This window comes from Pinus tabuliformis, chromosome 2_2, assembly GCF_031772625.1.
Source record: "Pinus tabuliformis cultivar Carrire ecotype Pingquan chromosome 2_2, CPIR1, whole genome shotgun sequence".
Lineage (NCBI taxonomy): Eukaryota > Viridiplantae > Streptophyta > Pinopsida > Pinales > Pinaceae > Pinus > Pinus tabuliformis.
Genome location: NC_142300.1, coordinates 185,224,631 through 185,243,268, shown reverse-complemented (window position 1 = coordinate 185,243,268; position 18,638 = coordinate 185,224,631). Strand labels below are relative to the sequence as shown.

The 18,638-nt window shown below is 38.5% G+C and overlaps 1 protein-coding gene across 1 annotated transcript; it reads left to right on the top strand.

Moving 5' to 3' along the window:
- Positions 1–8,236: 8,236 nt before the first annotated feature.
- Positions 8,237–9,259, top strand: LOC149192007 (uncharacterized). Its single transcript, XM_089406808.1, has one exon. The coding sequence runs from the start codon at positions 8,237–8,239 to the stop codon at positions 9,257–9,259; it is 1,023 nt and encodes a 340-aa protein (XP_089262934.1).
- Positions 9,260–18,638: the final 9,379 nt, after the last annotated feature.

Sequence of the window (18,638 nt, the reverse complement as noted above, 5' to 3'; positions counted from 1 at the left end):
TAGTATGCCAAGAGATCGTTGGAAAGCTGAGTCAAGCTGTGGAAAAGTGAATTTCATATTTGAATGCCGAAACTGTGAGCTGGAAGGAGTCGCGACGCATAGAGTAGGAGGCGCGGCGCACCCACAGAGCACGGCGCATAGGGCCGACATACACCGTGTATTTTTCCAAGGGCGCGGCGCATCCAGGCTGTGCGGTGCATTGGGCTTGCACACGGCGCACAGAACCTCCAGCACCAGAAATTCATTGTGGCCTCAATAAAATTCAAACCCATTACTCCATGAGCCATGTTCATCACTTGAAACACCTTTTGTTGTGCAAAGAGGTCAAAGGATTTTGATTTGAGGGTTAGAGGAGCAAGTTTCTTGTTTGAAGAGCTGAAGATATGTTTGAAGGGCCGTGCGGCGCATTGGAGGAGGTCGCGGCGCACACAGGCCGCGCGGCGCACCGGGAAAAATTCCGCAGTGTAAAATTACACTGTCGTGGGGCATCAAGGAGGCGCAGCGCACTAGGTTTGTGTGCGGTGCACAGAACCTACAAGGCCAGTTTCTTGCCACTTCAGTCATCAAACTCACAATTTCTTCTGCTCCAAGTAAGTTCAAGAGCTCTTCTAGTGAATTTAACTTATGTGGGGTGTTTTTTAGAGGGAAGAATATAAACCCTATATATTGAAAGTTGCTCCTTTGGTGTTGAGAAATTGGTGTTTTTAGATTATAATCTCGGTGCCAAGTTTATTTTCCTATTCCCTTCCCTTCTCATAACCATGTCATTGTAATTAATCCCTTATCCTCTAACCTCCCATCCATGCTTCCCATTTTCCATATCCTAAGATCCTATCATTCCCAACCATTCTCACTTTCCCATATCACTTTCAAAATCCCTAAATTCCCTCATCCCTCAAAGTCACTGTTGCATATTTTAAATTTCACTTGGCAAGCTCCATCATCCACTTTTCCCACTGTCCCATATTTTTCCTCACAATCATTTTTCCTGTGGCACATTGGCATTGAAAACACATCACATATTTCTTTTTTCCAAACCAAACACCTACTCAACATACACATTGCAGCATTATGACAGAGATAGATTCATCATATGAGCAAGAGTATAAGCAAGGCAATGACTCAACCATTGAGCTTAATGTGCCGAGAAGGCCTTGAAAAGGTGGCAGACATGTCAGAGAAGAGCCTACTTCCTTAACTCAATTGCAGGCCTGCCCGCTTGCAATGACATGCTTTCAGCAAATGTCATGTTAGATATCGTTTTTGGGATTCAACTGCGTTAAGTAAGTCATTAACGTATGACCATTTCCATGAGAGGTAGTCGTAACTGACTAATTTCTCATGATTTTTGAATTGTTCACTTAGCACTCATTGCATCGGGTGATGCTCACAGGGGTGAAGAAGTGGGATTGATCACTCATGTTTTCAGTACTGTGAGATGATCGCTCAGATCCAACATCATCAGGAGTTAGTTCGGTTGTTTGTTTTACATTTGCATGATATTCATGTTACTCTTGCTGGAGTAAACTTTACCTTGACACCAGAAACCATCTCTCATGCTAACGGGATACCGAATATAGGGGAAGAGTGGAACAAAGGGCAGCAGTTGGATAGATCATATTATGAACCTTACATCAAACCTAGCTATTTGAAGTAGCTCAGGAGAGTATTCCCATTTCAGTTTCTGAAGGAAGCTTATGCTTCGTTGATGAGACTCATTATCAGATACTTCAGTTGTGAAGGTCGCTTCTCACGCCTCTATGCATACCATATCAGGTTATTGATGCATTTCACAAGAGTGAGATTCATGAAATTCCATATTTCATGTACCAAAACATCAAGAGGATGACCACTCTTGTGCGGAAGAAAACTCTGGAACAGCAGCACAACAGCATTTACCACTATGTGCTCATCAAGATTATTGTTGTGCATCAGCTTGGTTTGCAGGGTATCACATGGGATGATTTCATTTCCTGTGATTTATTCAGAGCTTCACAGGGGCATGAGATAGGTGTACCTTCTCATCAGTATGAGCACCATGAGACCGCTAGTGTGTCGGTATTCATCACATATTAGAGGGGCACTAGACATTTGTTTGCAGCAGCAAAGCGAGTGTTATCTCCACCCAGGGTGGAAGGGGCCTCGCTTCCTCCATCAGCACCACATGTATAGGACAAAGGCAAGAGGCCAATGCAGGATGAGGGGCCTTTAGGTGAGCCTTCAGGTGAAAGAGAGACCGACTTCATTCTCATTCATGATGATGATACAGATACGGGCCCACAAAGTGCACATCTTAGAGAGATCATTCAGGAGCAGAAAACAGAGATCCAAGCCTTATCCCTTGAATTGGAGAGAGCTAAGTGGACCATTAAATACTTGGAGCAGAGGAACAAACAGCTTGAAGATCAGCAAGCTATCATGGAATTACAAAACATTCGCGAGAATCGCCAAGCTGCACAAAGGAGAAGGATTGAGCTCACTTCGTTGGAGCAAGAGATTAATGAGGATCAGGAGTCTAATCTCGAGAGAGTTAACATCCACTTAGAGAGACTGTTGGACAAGGCTGATAAGGACCTTGCATTGCTGAGACACATGGCTTTCCACTACAGGGCATGACATATGAGTTCCAAGGCACGAATAAGGAATCTGAAGGCAAAATTGAAGAAGGCAACAAAGAAGCAAAAGAGGCAAAGAGAGCATGATCGTCTTCAGATCTTGGCCGAAGCTTCTTTGGCTGAGCATGGCACTTGATGAGGCACCTTCAGCCCAAATTTCAAGGAATTTGGAGAAAATTTTGTCAATTTTGATTTTTTTGGCTTTAAAAACAGGTTTTTCTACCCTGTGTGCCACGCCACGTGGCGCGCGCTTATAATTGGGAGGTCTCCAGGAGGAAAACTTTACATTTTTGGATTTTTCATCAAAATTTATGCATGCTCATGAATTACCTAAGGATTTCATCAATTTCTGGGTTGCCTAAAGGGTCAAAAACACCCTAAAAATGACCTCTCTGCCACCTTTTGCACCCACAGGAACAGTCTTGGGAGATTGAAGTTTTGGAGGGGAAAATGGACACCAAATCCAGAAATTCCACTTGGGTTGGAAAGTAGATGGGTAGGGATTTCCAAGGAGATATCTTGAGCTCAATTTGGGCTTCGGGAAGTGCCTCAAAATCAGCTCCAAAGTGGCGCAACGCATACAGATTTTGGCGCGGCGCACAGACAATTTTGGCTTGTTTTTCACTCAGCAGCTCAGAATTTCGCCCAGTTTTGACCAGTTTTACTTTTTGATGTAATTATTGATCTATATTGATGAAACTTGATGAATATGATGTAATTTTGGCACATATTTACTTGTTCTAGATGATTCATTCACTAAAAGGTGAAAATTTAATGAATGAATCGGTTTCCTAGCATATAGGGGTAGGTTGTTTGACTACCTAGATTTCAATTCCTTGTTTAGAATTAGTTCAAACAGATCCTAGAATGATGATATCGACCCCTAGAGGCAAGGTAATGGGTTGGGCTAGTCTATATCATGTATTTTCTGAGTCATTTTCAGGGTTGGACACTTGGGATTGCTTAGCACTTCATTGTACATTTCATTTCTGCAATTTTGGCAAAGGAAAGACCAGGGTTTTGCAGCACTTGTTGGGATCCATGTGGCTTTATGTTTTGATGGTGTGTTTCTCTATGTATTTGTAAGTTCATTGATGTTATTGTGTATCATTTTCCCTTCTCTTATCTTCTGCAATTAAACAAATGAGTGATTAAGGTAGATTTCATGAACTGCTATGCTTTGCCTGTAATTTTGTTTAATTCTTCATGTTTTCATCTATTTGAGGAGGACTCTTGAGACCCTATTGCCCTCCTTGGCTCCTCATCGGTCTGATCTACCCATTCCTTCAATTCAAAGCATCAAAACGATTGCCTTCCTTGCCCCAATCAGAACTCTGCAAAAATCTGGCCTCATCCCCGGACCCAAAATTTGCCTGTCCCTTTCTCCAACGAAACCCCCAAAAACTCAACTGAAATCTTTGCACTTAATACCTAGCCTAAAATTAGTTGCAAAATCAGTCATCTCAAGCCCCATTGATTATCTTTCGCTAAGATTTACCCGGAGAGAGCCCTCTCCTGTCCTTTTAGGGCTAGCTACGAGGCTGAGCGTGGTTTGATGTGGACCTAGAATCTTGCCTTTTCAGCCTGAGGCAAATCTAGGCTCTAACAAGTCTATATGATCATGTGTCTTCGGTTATAAAATTTCCTTCAAAGACAATTTCAAAAACAAGATATGCAGGGCATTCAATTTTTAGTCTTCCACTAGACTTCTTTAGTTAGAAAACACTTTGAAGAATTCTCTTTTTCAAATTGTTTGGAACAATTTTTGTCATAATGTTTCAGTCTCTTAAACAGTGATAAAGTCCCAAGAATTCTACCAAATTTCAAGTGCAATATGTAGCTGAGTGAACAACTAAGGTATGTGACTCGTATTTGTATAAAAAATTTACTGAGATACAAATGTATGGATGTGAATTCCCTCCATATCATTTGTAATTTTTCCTCCTAGTGATAATTTCTCTCTTGAATTTATTAGAAAAAGTCTCAATGTAGATCAAATGCATTTCCAACCAAGAAAGAAAGAGACTCTTTTCAAACTCAAAGCACAAGTAGGTACCTTTATTGTAAATAGTAGGGTAGATGATAAGGAAGTTGATTTTATGTTAGCACAAATGAAATTCACAAAGGGAATCAATTGCTCTTATGATCCAATTGGAAATATTTCATCTATCGGAATTCAACAAGGTTCTATTTCCTATGTTCATGCACCAAAGCCCCACAATTAGATATTTTCCAATAAAGGAACATGGGAAGAGGGAAACCTAGAAGAATTACTATAATGACAAGAGTTAGAGCATCCAGCAAGACTTAATGTTTTAGCAACTCCACGTCAGAGGGAAAAATACCCCAAAAGTGTAATTAAAAATATTCCATGTTCCACTTCAGAATTAGAAGGAATAGAATTTAGAGTCTATAAAGGTAGAAAGTGAGGGAAACATAAGAAGTTATGTCAGAGACTAGGTACACAGATGTATCTACACCTTCTAATGTTATTCTCTCAAATGAATCTTTATTCAATTTGTAACAGTTGGAAACAGCAGCAAGATAGTCTTCTTCGACTCCTTCCTCTGCTAATTAGAGTATCTATTCTAAATTCATGGAAATTAAAAATAAGAATGAAGCTTTGAAGTCAATTACCTACACTCAATTCTAGAAGCAAACTTCTTCTACCAAGAACAGATTACTCGCAGCCCTAGATGCTGAGAAGGGACAATTTCAATTAGCCTTTCTGGAGTCAAAAAACCTAGGCTGCAAAATATTTTAAGACCTCTGTATTTTCTTTTATCATAAATAAAATCCATCCAATTGATCAAATCGGTCTCCATAGACATATGGGGGAGATGATTTATTCTACTTTAACTAGTTCTACAATTAATTTGTCAAAGTTACAAAATTCATTGAATAATATAATCTCTGAGTTAAAGATGGAAAGAATGTAGTCTCTTGCTATAGATACCAAGATCAAATCATTAGAGGATATAATTATCAAAATGGGATTAGATCCTCATGATATCAATGCTACTCAAGAAATCATAAAGAACATAAATGCAAACATTCAAGCTCTCCACAAGAGATTAAAGATGCCAACCACTTAACATCCACAAACACAAGAATTTGTAGAGCTGGAAAAAGAAAAATAATTCCTCTTATCAATGATGATTTAATATAATTTGCAAATACAAAAAACAGAAACACATATGGAACAGATATTTAAAGAAAGAGAACAAATAGGAGGGGCAGTGCCTTCTGCATCTCAAGTGGGCTCAAAAATAAATGATGCAACAAAGGAGTTAACATAAGTCGTTTCATCTTTAATTTTAAAGAATGGCAAGATTGATAAACTAAAGAAACCTTTAGAAAATCCTGAACAAGAAAAAATTAGGACAGATAATGCTTTGGGTCTTGAAATGCAAAAGACTTCCAGATTACATAAGTAGCTTAAATGGCATTTAGGCCAAGTTGACAGTGCTTAATGTCTAATTCAAGCTAAAGAAAGAATTTGGATAGAGATCATCTCTTAAATATTTGATGTTTGGACATCAATTTAGATTATAATTTAACAGGAAGAATTGTTAGAAAGAGCAGAAAAACAAATAGATGGAATCAAGAATGAGCTAGGAAACAAACCCAGTCGAGATGGTAAGATTATAAAGTTTTTAAATTCACATAAAAAATAGGAGTTAGAATAAAAGGGTATTGTTGATAAAACTCATTCAATCATACAAACCAAAATGGTTTTAACTAAGAAAAATATGATGACGCAAAAGAAGGAGAAGTGTAATTCCATGCAGGTTATGATTAACAAGTTCAATAGAAAGTTCTTTACTCTACAGCAAAGAGGTTTATCCTCTTTAAAAAATTCACAAGGAAAGTTGGCATTTGAAGAAGAATATCAAATATTACTCAATAGGGTTTCATTTGATAAATCAAAGTTTCCTGGAGTCAAAGGAGCTTTGACTAGTCAAAGTATTCTCGAAAAATTGGTCGATGATTTATTCATATGTTATGAAATTAGATGTTTGTTTACATTTAAACCAACCTTTCAAAAATACACTGAAGTGGATGAAACTTATATAAATATGGTTGCTTTAACCTATCCAGTGGGAGAAGAATGGGAACAGCTCATTGATCTCATATTTTAGTTTTCAAAGTCAAAGACAGTTTCTCGAAAGTAGGCTAAATTTAGGCAAATCCATATCTAGAATAGCACAATCAGAGCAAACTCAAATATGTTAGGAACAGAATCCAAAGATCGAGGACAATTGAAGACAATCAAGCTAAAGATTCTCTATTTTGGTCGATGTTTTGTTGAAGATTATCCAAGTTGTTATTTTGGATAAAAATTATTTCCATTGTAATATGTAGAGATAGGATTTTGTACAAACTTTATATATATTATTTATTTTGATTAGAAAGGGATTGATTTATGGACCAAAGTTTTGGATATTTTTGTAATACCTCAATATTTTCAAAATCAATCAAGGAGTTATGTTTTCAGCCTATAACAGCGTTTTTCCACTTGTGAGTGCTTCTAGTGTTACATTATCATTTTCTTAAATACATTAAGATTGTATAGATAATTGGGAAAGGTTGGGCGTAGGATTAGCCTCCTTGACATCCCCTAGAAAAGTTATGTTCAATACTGGGTTAATTAAGCAAATTGTCTGTTTGTTTTGGTAACTATGCAATTTGTAGATTGTTTCCTTATGTACAATTCCTATATGTATTAATGTTAGTTACACGATATCTTTGTATATGCTTTTTTTTCTCATTAGATAACTAAGTATTCAGTTTGGATACCTATCAATTATCTAATATCTCTTTCATTCTTCTATCAATACTCTTAACATATTGTATGTTATTACTGTTGGAAATTAGTACTTAGTTTGATCTTTAAAAGAATAAGGATTATTTACATAAACAGATGTTGTATCCTTTACATAGATGCTTTGGCACAGTTCTTTAGCCAGGAATTGTCAACAAAGGACAAAAGATCCAGTGCCACCATGTCTTTTTTCTAAGGGTTTCACTTAGAATGGAAGTGTCTCAAAGTCCTAACCCCCCTTTGTGTTTTTGGAAACAAATTTTGTCCTAGGCTACCAATGCCCATTTTCTCTCTTTCTTCGCTTCCCCTTGAAGAAAATTGCATTGAAGATTGAGAATTTTCTTTAGGATTGATTTGGTGGATGTCAGGGCTACAAAAATATACCTTTGAATCTCTTACAATGCATATTCAAGGAGGAAAATACATCCTATTATATTAAGAGAACAGAAATTCCAATTGTCTAACTTATGTTCCATTTGGTTCAAAGGTCTTCCTTGGAGGCCTGATGCAGAGTATTTTTTATTAAGGAATCATTTTTACACGTCATTTTGTCACCATGACACTTGACCGTTAAAATGGATCCCCGATGGAGTCGCTAATTTGTTATGGCGGATAAATTCCTCTTTGCTGACAAGAGTGATCTCCCTAGATCCTAAAGTAAACTAGAAACAAACAGATAATTGAATAACTCTTTCCCTAAGCTTATTTCATTCGAATTGTAAATACAAGAGTAGGAGAATAAGATTCATACCTATTTTCTATAAAACCCCTGGCAACCTGGGGCGGTAAGGGTTATATGGGTATAGATATCTACTCTGCTGAGTTGGGCATGGAGCTTAGGGTCCTGAATGTTTATGGGCCATGCCAAGGAAGAGAGGCCTTCTGGCAGCACCTCCTTAACCTATCTCTGTCCTCGGTCGACAACCTCATTTTAGGAGGGGATCTAAACTTCTCTATTGGATTCAGCGAGTCATGGGGCTCTGCAGCACAAGTTGATCCCCTCTCAGAAGTCATGGAATCCCTTCTTGACCAGGCACAGCTTCTGGATGTTCCTATGATAAAACCCTTGCCTACTTGGAGGAATAGAAGAGTTGGGGAGGCTGCCCTAGCTAGGAGACTAGACAGATTTGTCATTAAGATCCAACTACACCAACTCCTATCACATTATAGGAAATGGGTAGGGTCTGGAGGCATATCCGACCACTCTCCTATCTATCTAGAAGTCTCTGGTCCTCCCATCAAACCTCGGGCCCCCTTCAAGTTCAACTCAGTTTGGCTCCAAGACCCAAGATTTATTGAGATGGTCAATAACCACTGGGCACAAAATCCACTTCACCACAATCACTCAAAGGTGGAACTTTTCTGCGAAAAGCTTCTACATCTCAAGAAGCTCACCATCAAGTGGGCCAAAGACAAGCAAAGGAAGGACAACCTAACCCTCACAACTGTGGAAGCTGACCTTGCTGGACTTACTGATGATAATAATAGGGGTTTTATGAGCCCTGAAGACAAAGCCCACTTGATTGAACTGGAGAAAAAAAGAGCAAGTATTCTAAAGGAACGGGAGGAAACATGGAGGCTAGGAAGTCGAGCCATTTGGCTCAAAGCAGGAGATGATAACACTAAGTACTTCCAAAATTATGCCAAAGCAAGGAAAGCTGCCAACACCATTTGGCAAATGCCCACTCCGGAGGGGGGATCTGCTCATACCTTCCACCAGCTCTCACAGTTGGGCATCGCCCATTTTCAACAACTCTTCAGAGAACCTCCTGGATGTAATCTGGCAGAGATCATCCGTGTTGCAGGGCACTTCCCTTGATTTGTAGATCAAGAATCTGTAGATGAGATCATCGCCCCTGTCACTCTAGAGGAGCTGGAAGGAATACTCAAGTGGTTCCAAAAAGACAAGAGCCCTGGGTCAGATGGGTGGCCTATCGAATTTTATCTTGCCTTCTTTGACATCATTGGAAGTGACCTCCTCAACGTTGTAGAAGAATGCAGACTATCAGGAAGAATGTATGAGGCCATCAACACCACATTCATAGCTCTTATCTCGAAATCTAACTCCCTGAACTCCTTCAATGATTTCCACCCTATATCCCTCTGCAATACTCTATACAAAATCATTGCCAAGATCATAGCTAATCGGCTTCATCCTATCCTATCCCATCATATCTCCCCTGAATAGTTTTCCTTCCTCCATAAAAGACAGATTCATGAAGCTATTGGAATAGCCCAGGAAGCCATCCACTCTATTAAATCAAAAGATATGAAAGCCATTATTCTCAAGATTGACCTTGCCAAAGCCTTTGATCGAGTATCTTGGCTCTTTATTAAGATGATCCTCATACATTTAGGTTTTCCTATTGAATTCATCAACTGGGTCATTTATTGTATCAACACCGCCACCTATAGCATTCTAATCAATGGTTCAGCATCCTGTTTCTTTCATGTTGACCGAGGACTGAGGTAGGGCTGCCCCTTGTCTCCTCTCTTATTTCTCTTGGTGATGGAGGACCTCAACAGACTTATTTCCTCGGCTAAGAGCGAGGGTAGATAAAAGGGACTTAAAATGACTGAACTCTTATCCCTCACCCATCTGCTATTCGTTGATGATGTTCTAATATTCTTAGATGGAAGTATCAGAGATTTGGCCACTTTCCAGGAGATCCTCAGCGTTTTAGAAAAAGCAACTGGCATGACAGTGAATAAAATAAATTCCACCATCACCTCATCCAACATTACACCTCGGGAAGCTAGAGCAGCCAATCTACACTTTTAGTACACCAACCACAATCTCTCTGAAGGACTCAAATATCTAGGATTTCGGATAAAACCTAACAGTTATAGGATCGTGGAGTTGATCTGGTTAGTAGTCAAGCTGGAGAAGAGGCTAAAAATTTGGAATCATAGGTTACTCTCTAGATCAAGGCGACTTGTCCTAATCAAAATAGTATTGGAAGCCACCCCCGTATACTAGATGTCCCTTACATGGATTCCCCGTATGTAGCTGATACCTTTGGAAAGGGCACAAGGAAGGTAAAATTTTTGCTTGGGTATCTTGGAAAAACATTGCCCTACCAAAGAAATGGGGGCTGGGGGATTAAAGAGTTGCCTTACTTTGCAAAAGCACTGGCAGCAAAGATGAGTTGGACCCTCCTTACTGCTAGAAACCTCTGGACAACTGTGTCATTTCATAAGTACATCTGGCCACTCCAGATCATGGACTGGGCTCGGCAACAAACCTGGCCTAGAGCAGGAATATCCATTGTTTGGAAATCCATCTTACAAACGATGCCCTTCATCAGAGGGGAATTGGCATGGCACATAAACAATGGTTCTTCGGTAAGAATTGGTGTTGATCCGTGGATAGGTGGGGGCAATCGATACATTCTCCCTCCGGAGCTCATTCAATTCCTAAATTGTAGGGAGGTCAAGATGATAGCCCATATTGCAGACCAAGACCATCGAACCTATCTCAGACACTATTAGAGAACAGCACAAGAGCTAGATATTCCTGCACAGTGGCAGCAATCTTGGGATTTATTCTTAGAGGCTCTACAGGAGGCGTATATCGTACTCAATCAGGATCCTGACACCCTTGTTTGGACCCCTGCTGATCATGGGATATATAGCCCAAAATTAGGATACCTGCATCTTATTCAAGCCAGAAAGCCCATTCATCCCCATAGCTGGTGGCAGCAGCTTTGGAAGCTTAAGGCTCCCCCTCGAACACAGTTATTCATGTGGTCTATCCTAAATAACAAAACCCCCATGGGAGAGGCACTCATGCATAGATCTGTATATGGGCCGAGCTGGTGCGTCCTCTGCCAACAGGCATCCAAATCAAATGAACATTTGTTTCTGCACTGTCCACAAGTCTCTTATTTCTGGCAAGCCATCACTCAGCAGCTCTCAATTAGAAACACATGGCAGGGACCATCTCTCATACAAGCTTGGAATAGCTTGACCATTGCCCATCAAAAATCAAAATACCAATGCCTTCCCCTTATACTCTGTTGGTCTATTTGGCTTAGGTGCAATCACTACATCTTCGGAAATCAACCTGTCAACTGATATCTCGTGTCAACATATACACAGGGAACACAATCAAGATGTTGACAAGCTATCCAAGGAGGGCTCACTACTTCCCCGAGGCATGTGGATAATCAACGAATAGCAGGACACAAAGGTCTATCAATACCATCATAGGCAGTACATAGACCAAGATTACCACAGGGTGGATCGGCCATAGACTGCTATGTAGCTGCAGCCGATGTTTTTTTTTTATTATTATACATAGATCTGGAACTTGTATATTTATTTTTCTGCTATCTCAAAGCAGATAGTATTATTTCTTGAAAATGGTCGGAAAGGTCAAGTTTTTGCTATCCAAAATATGTATAAAGCAATAGACTGATCATACAGATAACGCATATGCCTTAGGGCATCTACTACATGTAACTTTTCTTACATAAATGAAAGATTACGATTTTTCTCTTCGAAAAAAAAAAAAAGATTCATACCTAGCAAAATGTTTGATGAAGATCCTTCATTTGCCTCGATGAAGCTTCCCAATGCTAAAAAAGACCTGCAATCACAGACATGAGAGAGATCAAAGGCATATGGAATCATAACAATTCAAACAAGCTTAATCTAATGATCAAGGAGATTAGAAAATGAGATTATCTTAATGAATAACAAAAGAATCATAAATCATTCATCATTTCAATAATATAATACAACGGAAAAAATGATTTGTTTGTATTAATTCAAGGATAAAGAAGATCCTTACAACCTTTTCCTTGATGTCATGAGGTTCCTCCCAAATGCCTCTAAACCTCTCCTTAGGTGATAAGCCTTCCAATCTAAATCCGGCAGCATAAGTATCTACATATGCATTTTGAATAATTAGTCTTGAAAGACAAAAAACACATAAAAACTTAAAAAGAAACTTCAAAATGAGAAATTTTTACCTAGGTTAGCCCACTGTGTCCCTACTGGAAGTGGGATACTCGGGTCACCCTTGTATTCCATCCCTGCATATGGGAAATGCTTAATTGAGATGATCTGTTGACCCAACCATACAAAAAAGTCAGGAGCATATCTCACCATCAGACCATTACCTCCATGACAAGCCATAAGCGAAACCCACCTCAGCATCCATGGATATCGAGGCCCTCCCTCATCCACCAAAATGTGTTGTGGCCTAAGGAGTGGAATCCTCTCTAGAGAGAAAGAAATCATAATGGCACCATAACTGAAATCCTTCAGTCTACCATGCTTAGCTATGGTTAGTTGTCCTTTCATATTGACAATCACTGCCTCACACCAGTTAAAGACCGTGGAATCCCAACATTCCACGGCATTTTGCATCTAGGTCATTATGGCCAAGTGAAGAGTTACACTGCCACGCAGTTTGCTAACAGTGAAAGTTATGGTTCTCAAGACCAGGTTCCCAATAGTCTGAATATCAATCCTTTCGTCCTTGAGTTGCGCATTCCCACAGTATCATCGTAGGTATCCAACAGTGGTATATCCACCCAATATTTGCCCATATAAAGAAACATCAACACCTCTACCAAAGAGTATCAACACCTCTACGAAAGAGCCCAGTCAAAAAGTATATATTATTGGCATCAATGGTGACACGATGATCCCCGATCATGAAACACTGATCCTGGACATCCCGGGTTCTCACCAACCATATCATGAGCTCTGCTTGAGCTTTCATCCCTGGAATAATCCAATATTTGTAGAGGCCACAATTTCTCAAAGCCTACAAAGTGGTTGGATCATCCAAAGTTGTTGAATCTTGGTTCTCATGTTCTCTGTCCCTCCATTCCATTTTGAATGGTCAAAAATCCTGAAAATGTCATTTAAAGGGAGTTAGCTTAACATTTGAAACAAGTTTTGCATTTTTTGGGTGGAATTTTCGCATTTTCAAAACCCTTAGCGCTTGCATGGCCGCTTTTTGGTAAACAAATCATCGCTACATAGATCCTTGGGAGAGTTTCTATGCAGGTCGCATTTCCCAGTACACCAAAAATTATCGACCTGCACGAACTCAATGAAAATTTCCCGCGCAAGCCGGAGGGCAGATTTTTTAACACAAAAACCCCCCAAAAAATTAAATTAAAGCCTAAAATTGAAATATAAACATATTAAAATGTAGATATTGAATAGATCTCTTACTTGGAGGAAACGATTTGTGATTTTGTCGACCAGTTTGCTCAGAATCAGCCTCGAAAGTTTGGTGGTAAAAAACCCTCTTTATGCTCTCAAATTGGTTAAAAAGAAAATGGTAAAAATAAAGTTACTTTTTGAACTTTTATAATTTTTTGGGTGATTAAAATATTATTTTTATGCCTAGGACCTTTTAAAAGTCAATTTTTTAGTGTTTTTTACCCTAATATCAAGCAGTTATGATAATTTATTGAGTTTAATGTGCATAATAGATTAGAGCGTAAAAATGGATCATTTTGACTGTGAGCAGACCGTTATCACTTTTCATGCTCTTAAAAATCATTGATGCAGGATCATCCTACATCAGAATATTATTGTTCATTTGGTTGATTTAGGGGATGATGTTTTTAATTATTTTTAGGAATCATGTATAATTGAGTGAGAAATCTATGTGTGAGGTTTTCAGTTGTGAAAAATTCTCAACTATGTGAGAATATCAGGGATAATTGATATGTGTAGATCTCGTAGAGACCTTAGGGATTATGAGATCCTCGAATAGGAATTAGTTGAGTAAATTATGGGAAAAATCATGGATTTAGTATAATCAATAATTATGTAATTAATCTATAAATGTGAGCCTGAGAGGAGAGTGAGAAACAATGTTAGAGTGTTAAGTTGTTAGAGAGAGCTAAGTAGTGGAGAGAATAGATCATAACACAAGATGTTCTGAATGTATATGTAAATACTGTTGTGAATTAAAGGAGTTTGTGTTCAAAACTTGTTTCAGCGTTCTGGACCCTAGTCGAGTATTAATTTCCATTTATTTGTTTTATTGTTAATTGTTGTCAATTAGCATTAAGGCTTTATTCTGAGATAGCTAAACCTTTATTAAGCCAAGTTTCTTTAAGTTCCGTATTGAGCACGTGGGCATTTTCCAAATACGGGAAGTGGTATCTCGCGTGCCCTAAAGGTGGGAGGCGGTATTTCTAAATTCTACGCAATTAACCTTAGCGGTTGACACGTAGCATGGGAAAACAAATTTTCCCACGTGCTTTCGCAGTATTAACCGTCATGCTATGGAGAGTGAGATTGCATGATAGTCGTTGGATCAAGCAGGATTGATCAATGGTGGATATCGGCCAAGCTAGTTGGTGAGCGGGTGACGCGATAGCCGTTCGATTAGACGAGTTAGATCTGACGTGATCACGTCAAAAGATGCACATAGTTTAATCCAGCTTTCAGACGCGATATTTTATGGACTGTGATTTAATCCAGTTGAATCCTGGATCAATCATAACCGTTCATTATGAAGGGATGAGATCTGACAGATATCGCTCCCGAAGATGCATGTTGGTTAGCATAAATTTCGGACGTGATAAGGTTTGAACTAGATTTTAATTTGTTTGGGTTCCACACAAGAGATTGGGGTCGGTAAAGTTATATTGCAATTGCAGTTTTCTTTATTTTTTTTTTGAAGTTCACTGATAGAAATTCTTTCGATGTATACATGGGCCCATAACCCACAAGTCCACGTGCGAATTATGCAAAAGTGCAGTTTTTCTGCATCAAAGTGGTATCATAGCAGAAGAAGATTCTGCGTGAAGTATGATTATATTGCAGATTTTTCAAGGTTAGTCTTTATAATTTTTGTGCAGAGGAAGGTGAGAATATTTATAGTAGCCTAGAGCAAGGAGTGCTCATATGGTTCTAGAGAAGAGAACCAGAGAAATGCCAAAAGACTGAGCTCAGAGGAGAAAATCTTAGTGAGGTATCATGTGTAGCAAGAAGAGGACTTGTTAATGTAGAGGTTTTGTTGCAGCTCATGAATGTTGTTACAAGAGACCAAGAAAGCATATGACAAGGAAAATCAGAGGCGCAATGGAAGCAAAGGGAAAAGAAGAGGAGTCAGCTTTAGAATTTGATTGAGCTAAATATTTTCTTTTATTGAATTTCGAATATTGATTTGAGTTTAAATAATTAGTGAAAATGAACATGGAGAAACTTAGGAAAGGTTCAAAAAAATGTCATATGAGTCATGAAGAGCATAGGATAAGTATTACAGTGATGAGAGCAAAGTTGAATATACTACAGGAATGGTTTCAAGAGAAAGAGATGAAGACCGAAGACATGGATGGAGAATAAGGAAACAGATCAAGTAGAATCTATTGCAACAGAGATGGAATGCTATGTTGATGAACAAACTTGAGAAAATACATGTTTCTTTGTTAGAGAAGGAGAGACTCATAGGAATTGAGTCACAGCAAACAGGATTTGTTGAAACCTAGAAATTCCATGGTGGGAATTTGGTGCTTGAAGCATCAAAAGACATAGAAAGGTCTGATATTTTTAAAACTGATAGTTTGTCTGTGAATGTAGGTATGGTACTAAATAAGGAATTTGTTGCTATAGAGATAGCTAATGACCATTGTTATGATTAAGAAGCCTTTTTTGAACCTGGAGGAAATTGGGATGATTTTTTTCATTACATGAAGTTGAGTTTGCAGCTCAATTAGAGAAGGAAACAGTAGCTAAAGAGACAGAAACCAAACAATTTGAGACCAGAGAAACTGTAACAAAAGGAGGAAAGGACACCATAGAGAACATCAACTATGTTGATGTGATTAACAAAGAGGAATTACTCCTAGAGCATGGTGGAGAAAATTTCTTTACAGATATACATCATTTGGTTGATAGTTCGAGTGATGATGATGGTGAACTTTCATATTTAGTTCTTACTAATCTCAGCACGACAGAGTTACTTGGAAAAGCTATAGGTGAAGACGGAGAACCAATTAGAGACTCGTTCAAAATTTGGAAACCAAGAAAATGGGTATTCAAGTTTCCACATGTAGTTTACAAGTCTGTATTTCCAAAATAGAGGATGATGAGGTATGGAAAGTCAAGAATCATGTTTAATAATTCTCTGAAGATATTATTCTATGAATTTAATGCCAGACTACATGATGAAGTTATTCCTTTGAAGGACCATCAGAAAAACAGAGTTTGGAATCCTGGAGGTAGCAAGTCATTCAGACTTGTGGTTGTCACATTACTACAGAAAAGGGACAGACCTCATAGATAGGAGTCTATGATTTTTTTTCTACGTTGGGAGCCTGATGCAAGAGCATCCTGCATCAGAATATTATTGTTCATTTGATTGATTTAGGGGGTGATGTTTATAATTATTTTTAGGAATCTTGTATAGCTTGAGTGAGAAATCTATGTGTGAGGTTTTCAGTGGTGAAAAATTCTCAACTATGTGAGAATATCAGGGATAATTGATATGTGCAGATCTCGTAGAGATCTTAGGGATTATGAGATCCTCGAATAGGAATTAGTTTAGTAAATTATGGGAAAAATCATGGATTTAGTATAATCCATAATTATGTAATTAATCTATAAATGTAAACCTACAAGGAGAGTAAGAAACAGTGTTAGAGTGTTAAGGTGTTAGAGAGAGCTAAGTAGTGGAGAGAATATATCATAGCATGAGATGTTCTGAATGTATATGTAAATACTATTATAAATGAAAGGAGTTTGTGTTCAAAACTTGTTTTGGCGTTCTGGACCCTAATTGGGTATTAATTTCCATTTATGTGTTTTATTGTTAATCATTGTCAATTAGCGTTAAGGCTTTATTCTGAGATTAAGCTAAACCTTTATTAAGCCAAGTTTCTTTAAGTTTCGTATTGAGCACGTGGGCAGTTTCCAAATACGGGAAGTGGTATCTCGCGCACCCTAAAGGTGGGAAGTGGTATTTCTAAATTCTACACGATTAACCTTAGCGATTGACACGTAGCATGGGAAAACAACTTTTCTCGCGTGCTTTCAAAATATTAACCATTGTCCTAGTTAGAGCGTGAGATTGCGTGATAGCCGTTGGATCAAGCGAGATTGATCAACGGTGGAAATCAGCCAAGCTAGTTGGTGAGCGGGTGACGCGATAGCCATTCGATTAGATGGGTCAGATATGACGGTGATCGCGTTGAAAGATGCTGACAGTTTAATCCAGTATTCACACATGACATTTTATGGACTGTGATTTAATCTAGTTAAATCTCTAATCGATCATAGCCATTCATTATGAAGGGACGAGATCCGACGGATATCGCTCCGGAAGATGCGTGCTAGTTAGCATAAATTTCAGACGCGATAAGGTTTGAATAGATTTTAATTTGTTTGGGTTCCACGCAAGAGATCGGGGTCGGTAAAGTTATATTGTGGTTGCGGTTTTTTTATTTTTATTTTTAAGTCCGCTGATAGAAATTCTTTTGATGTATACGTGGGCCCATAACCCACAGGTCCACGTGTGAATTATGTAAAGGCGCAGTTTTGCTGCATCAAAGTGGTATCAGAGTCGAAGAAGATTCTGCGTGAAGTATGATTATATTGTAGATTTGTCAGTGTTAGTCTTTATAATTTTTATGCAAAGGAAGGTGAGAAGATTTAAAGCATCCTAGAGAAAGGAGTGCTCATATGGTTCCAGAGAATAGAACCAGAGAAATGCCAAAAGACTGAGCTCAGAGGAGAAAAGCTTAGTGAGGTATCATGTGTAGCAAGAAAAGGACTTGTTACTGCAGAAGTTTTGTTGCAGCTCATGAATGTTGTTACGAGAGACCAAGAAAGCATATGACAAGGAAAATCAGAGGCGCAGTGGAAGCAAAGGGAAAAGAAGAGGAGTCAATTTTAGAATTTGATTGAGGTAAATATTTTCTTTTATTGAATTTCAAATATTGATTTGAGTTTGAAGAATTAGTGAAAATGAACATGGAGAAACTTAGGAAAGGTTCAAATAAATGTCAGATGAGTCATGAAGAGCATAGGATAAGTATTGTAGTGATGAGAGCATAGTTGAATATACTATAGGAATGGTTTCAAGAGAAAGAGAATGTAGACTGAAGACATGGATGGAGAATAAGGAAACGGGTCAAGTGGAATCTATTGCAACAGAAATGGAATGCTATGATGATGAAAAAACTTGAACAAATACATATTTCTTTGTTGAAGAAGGA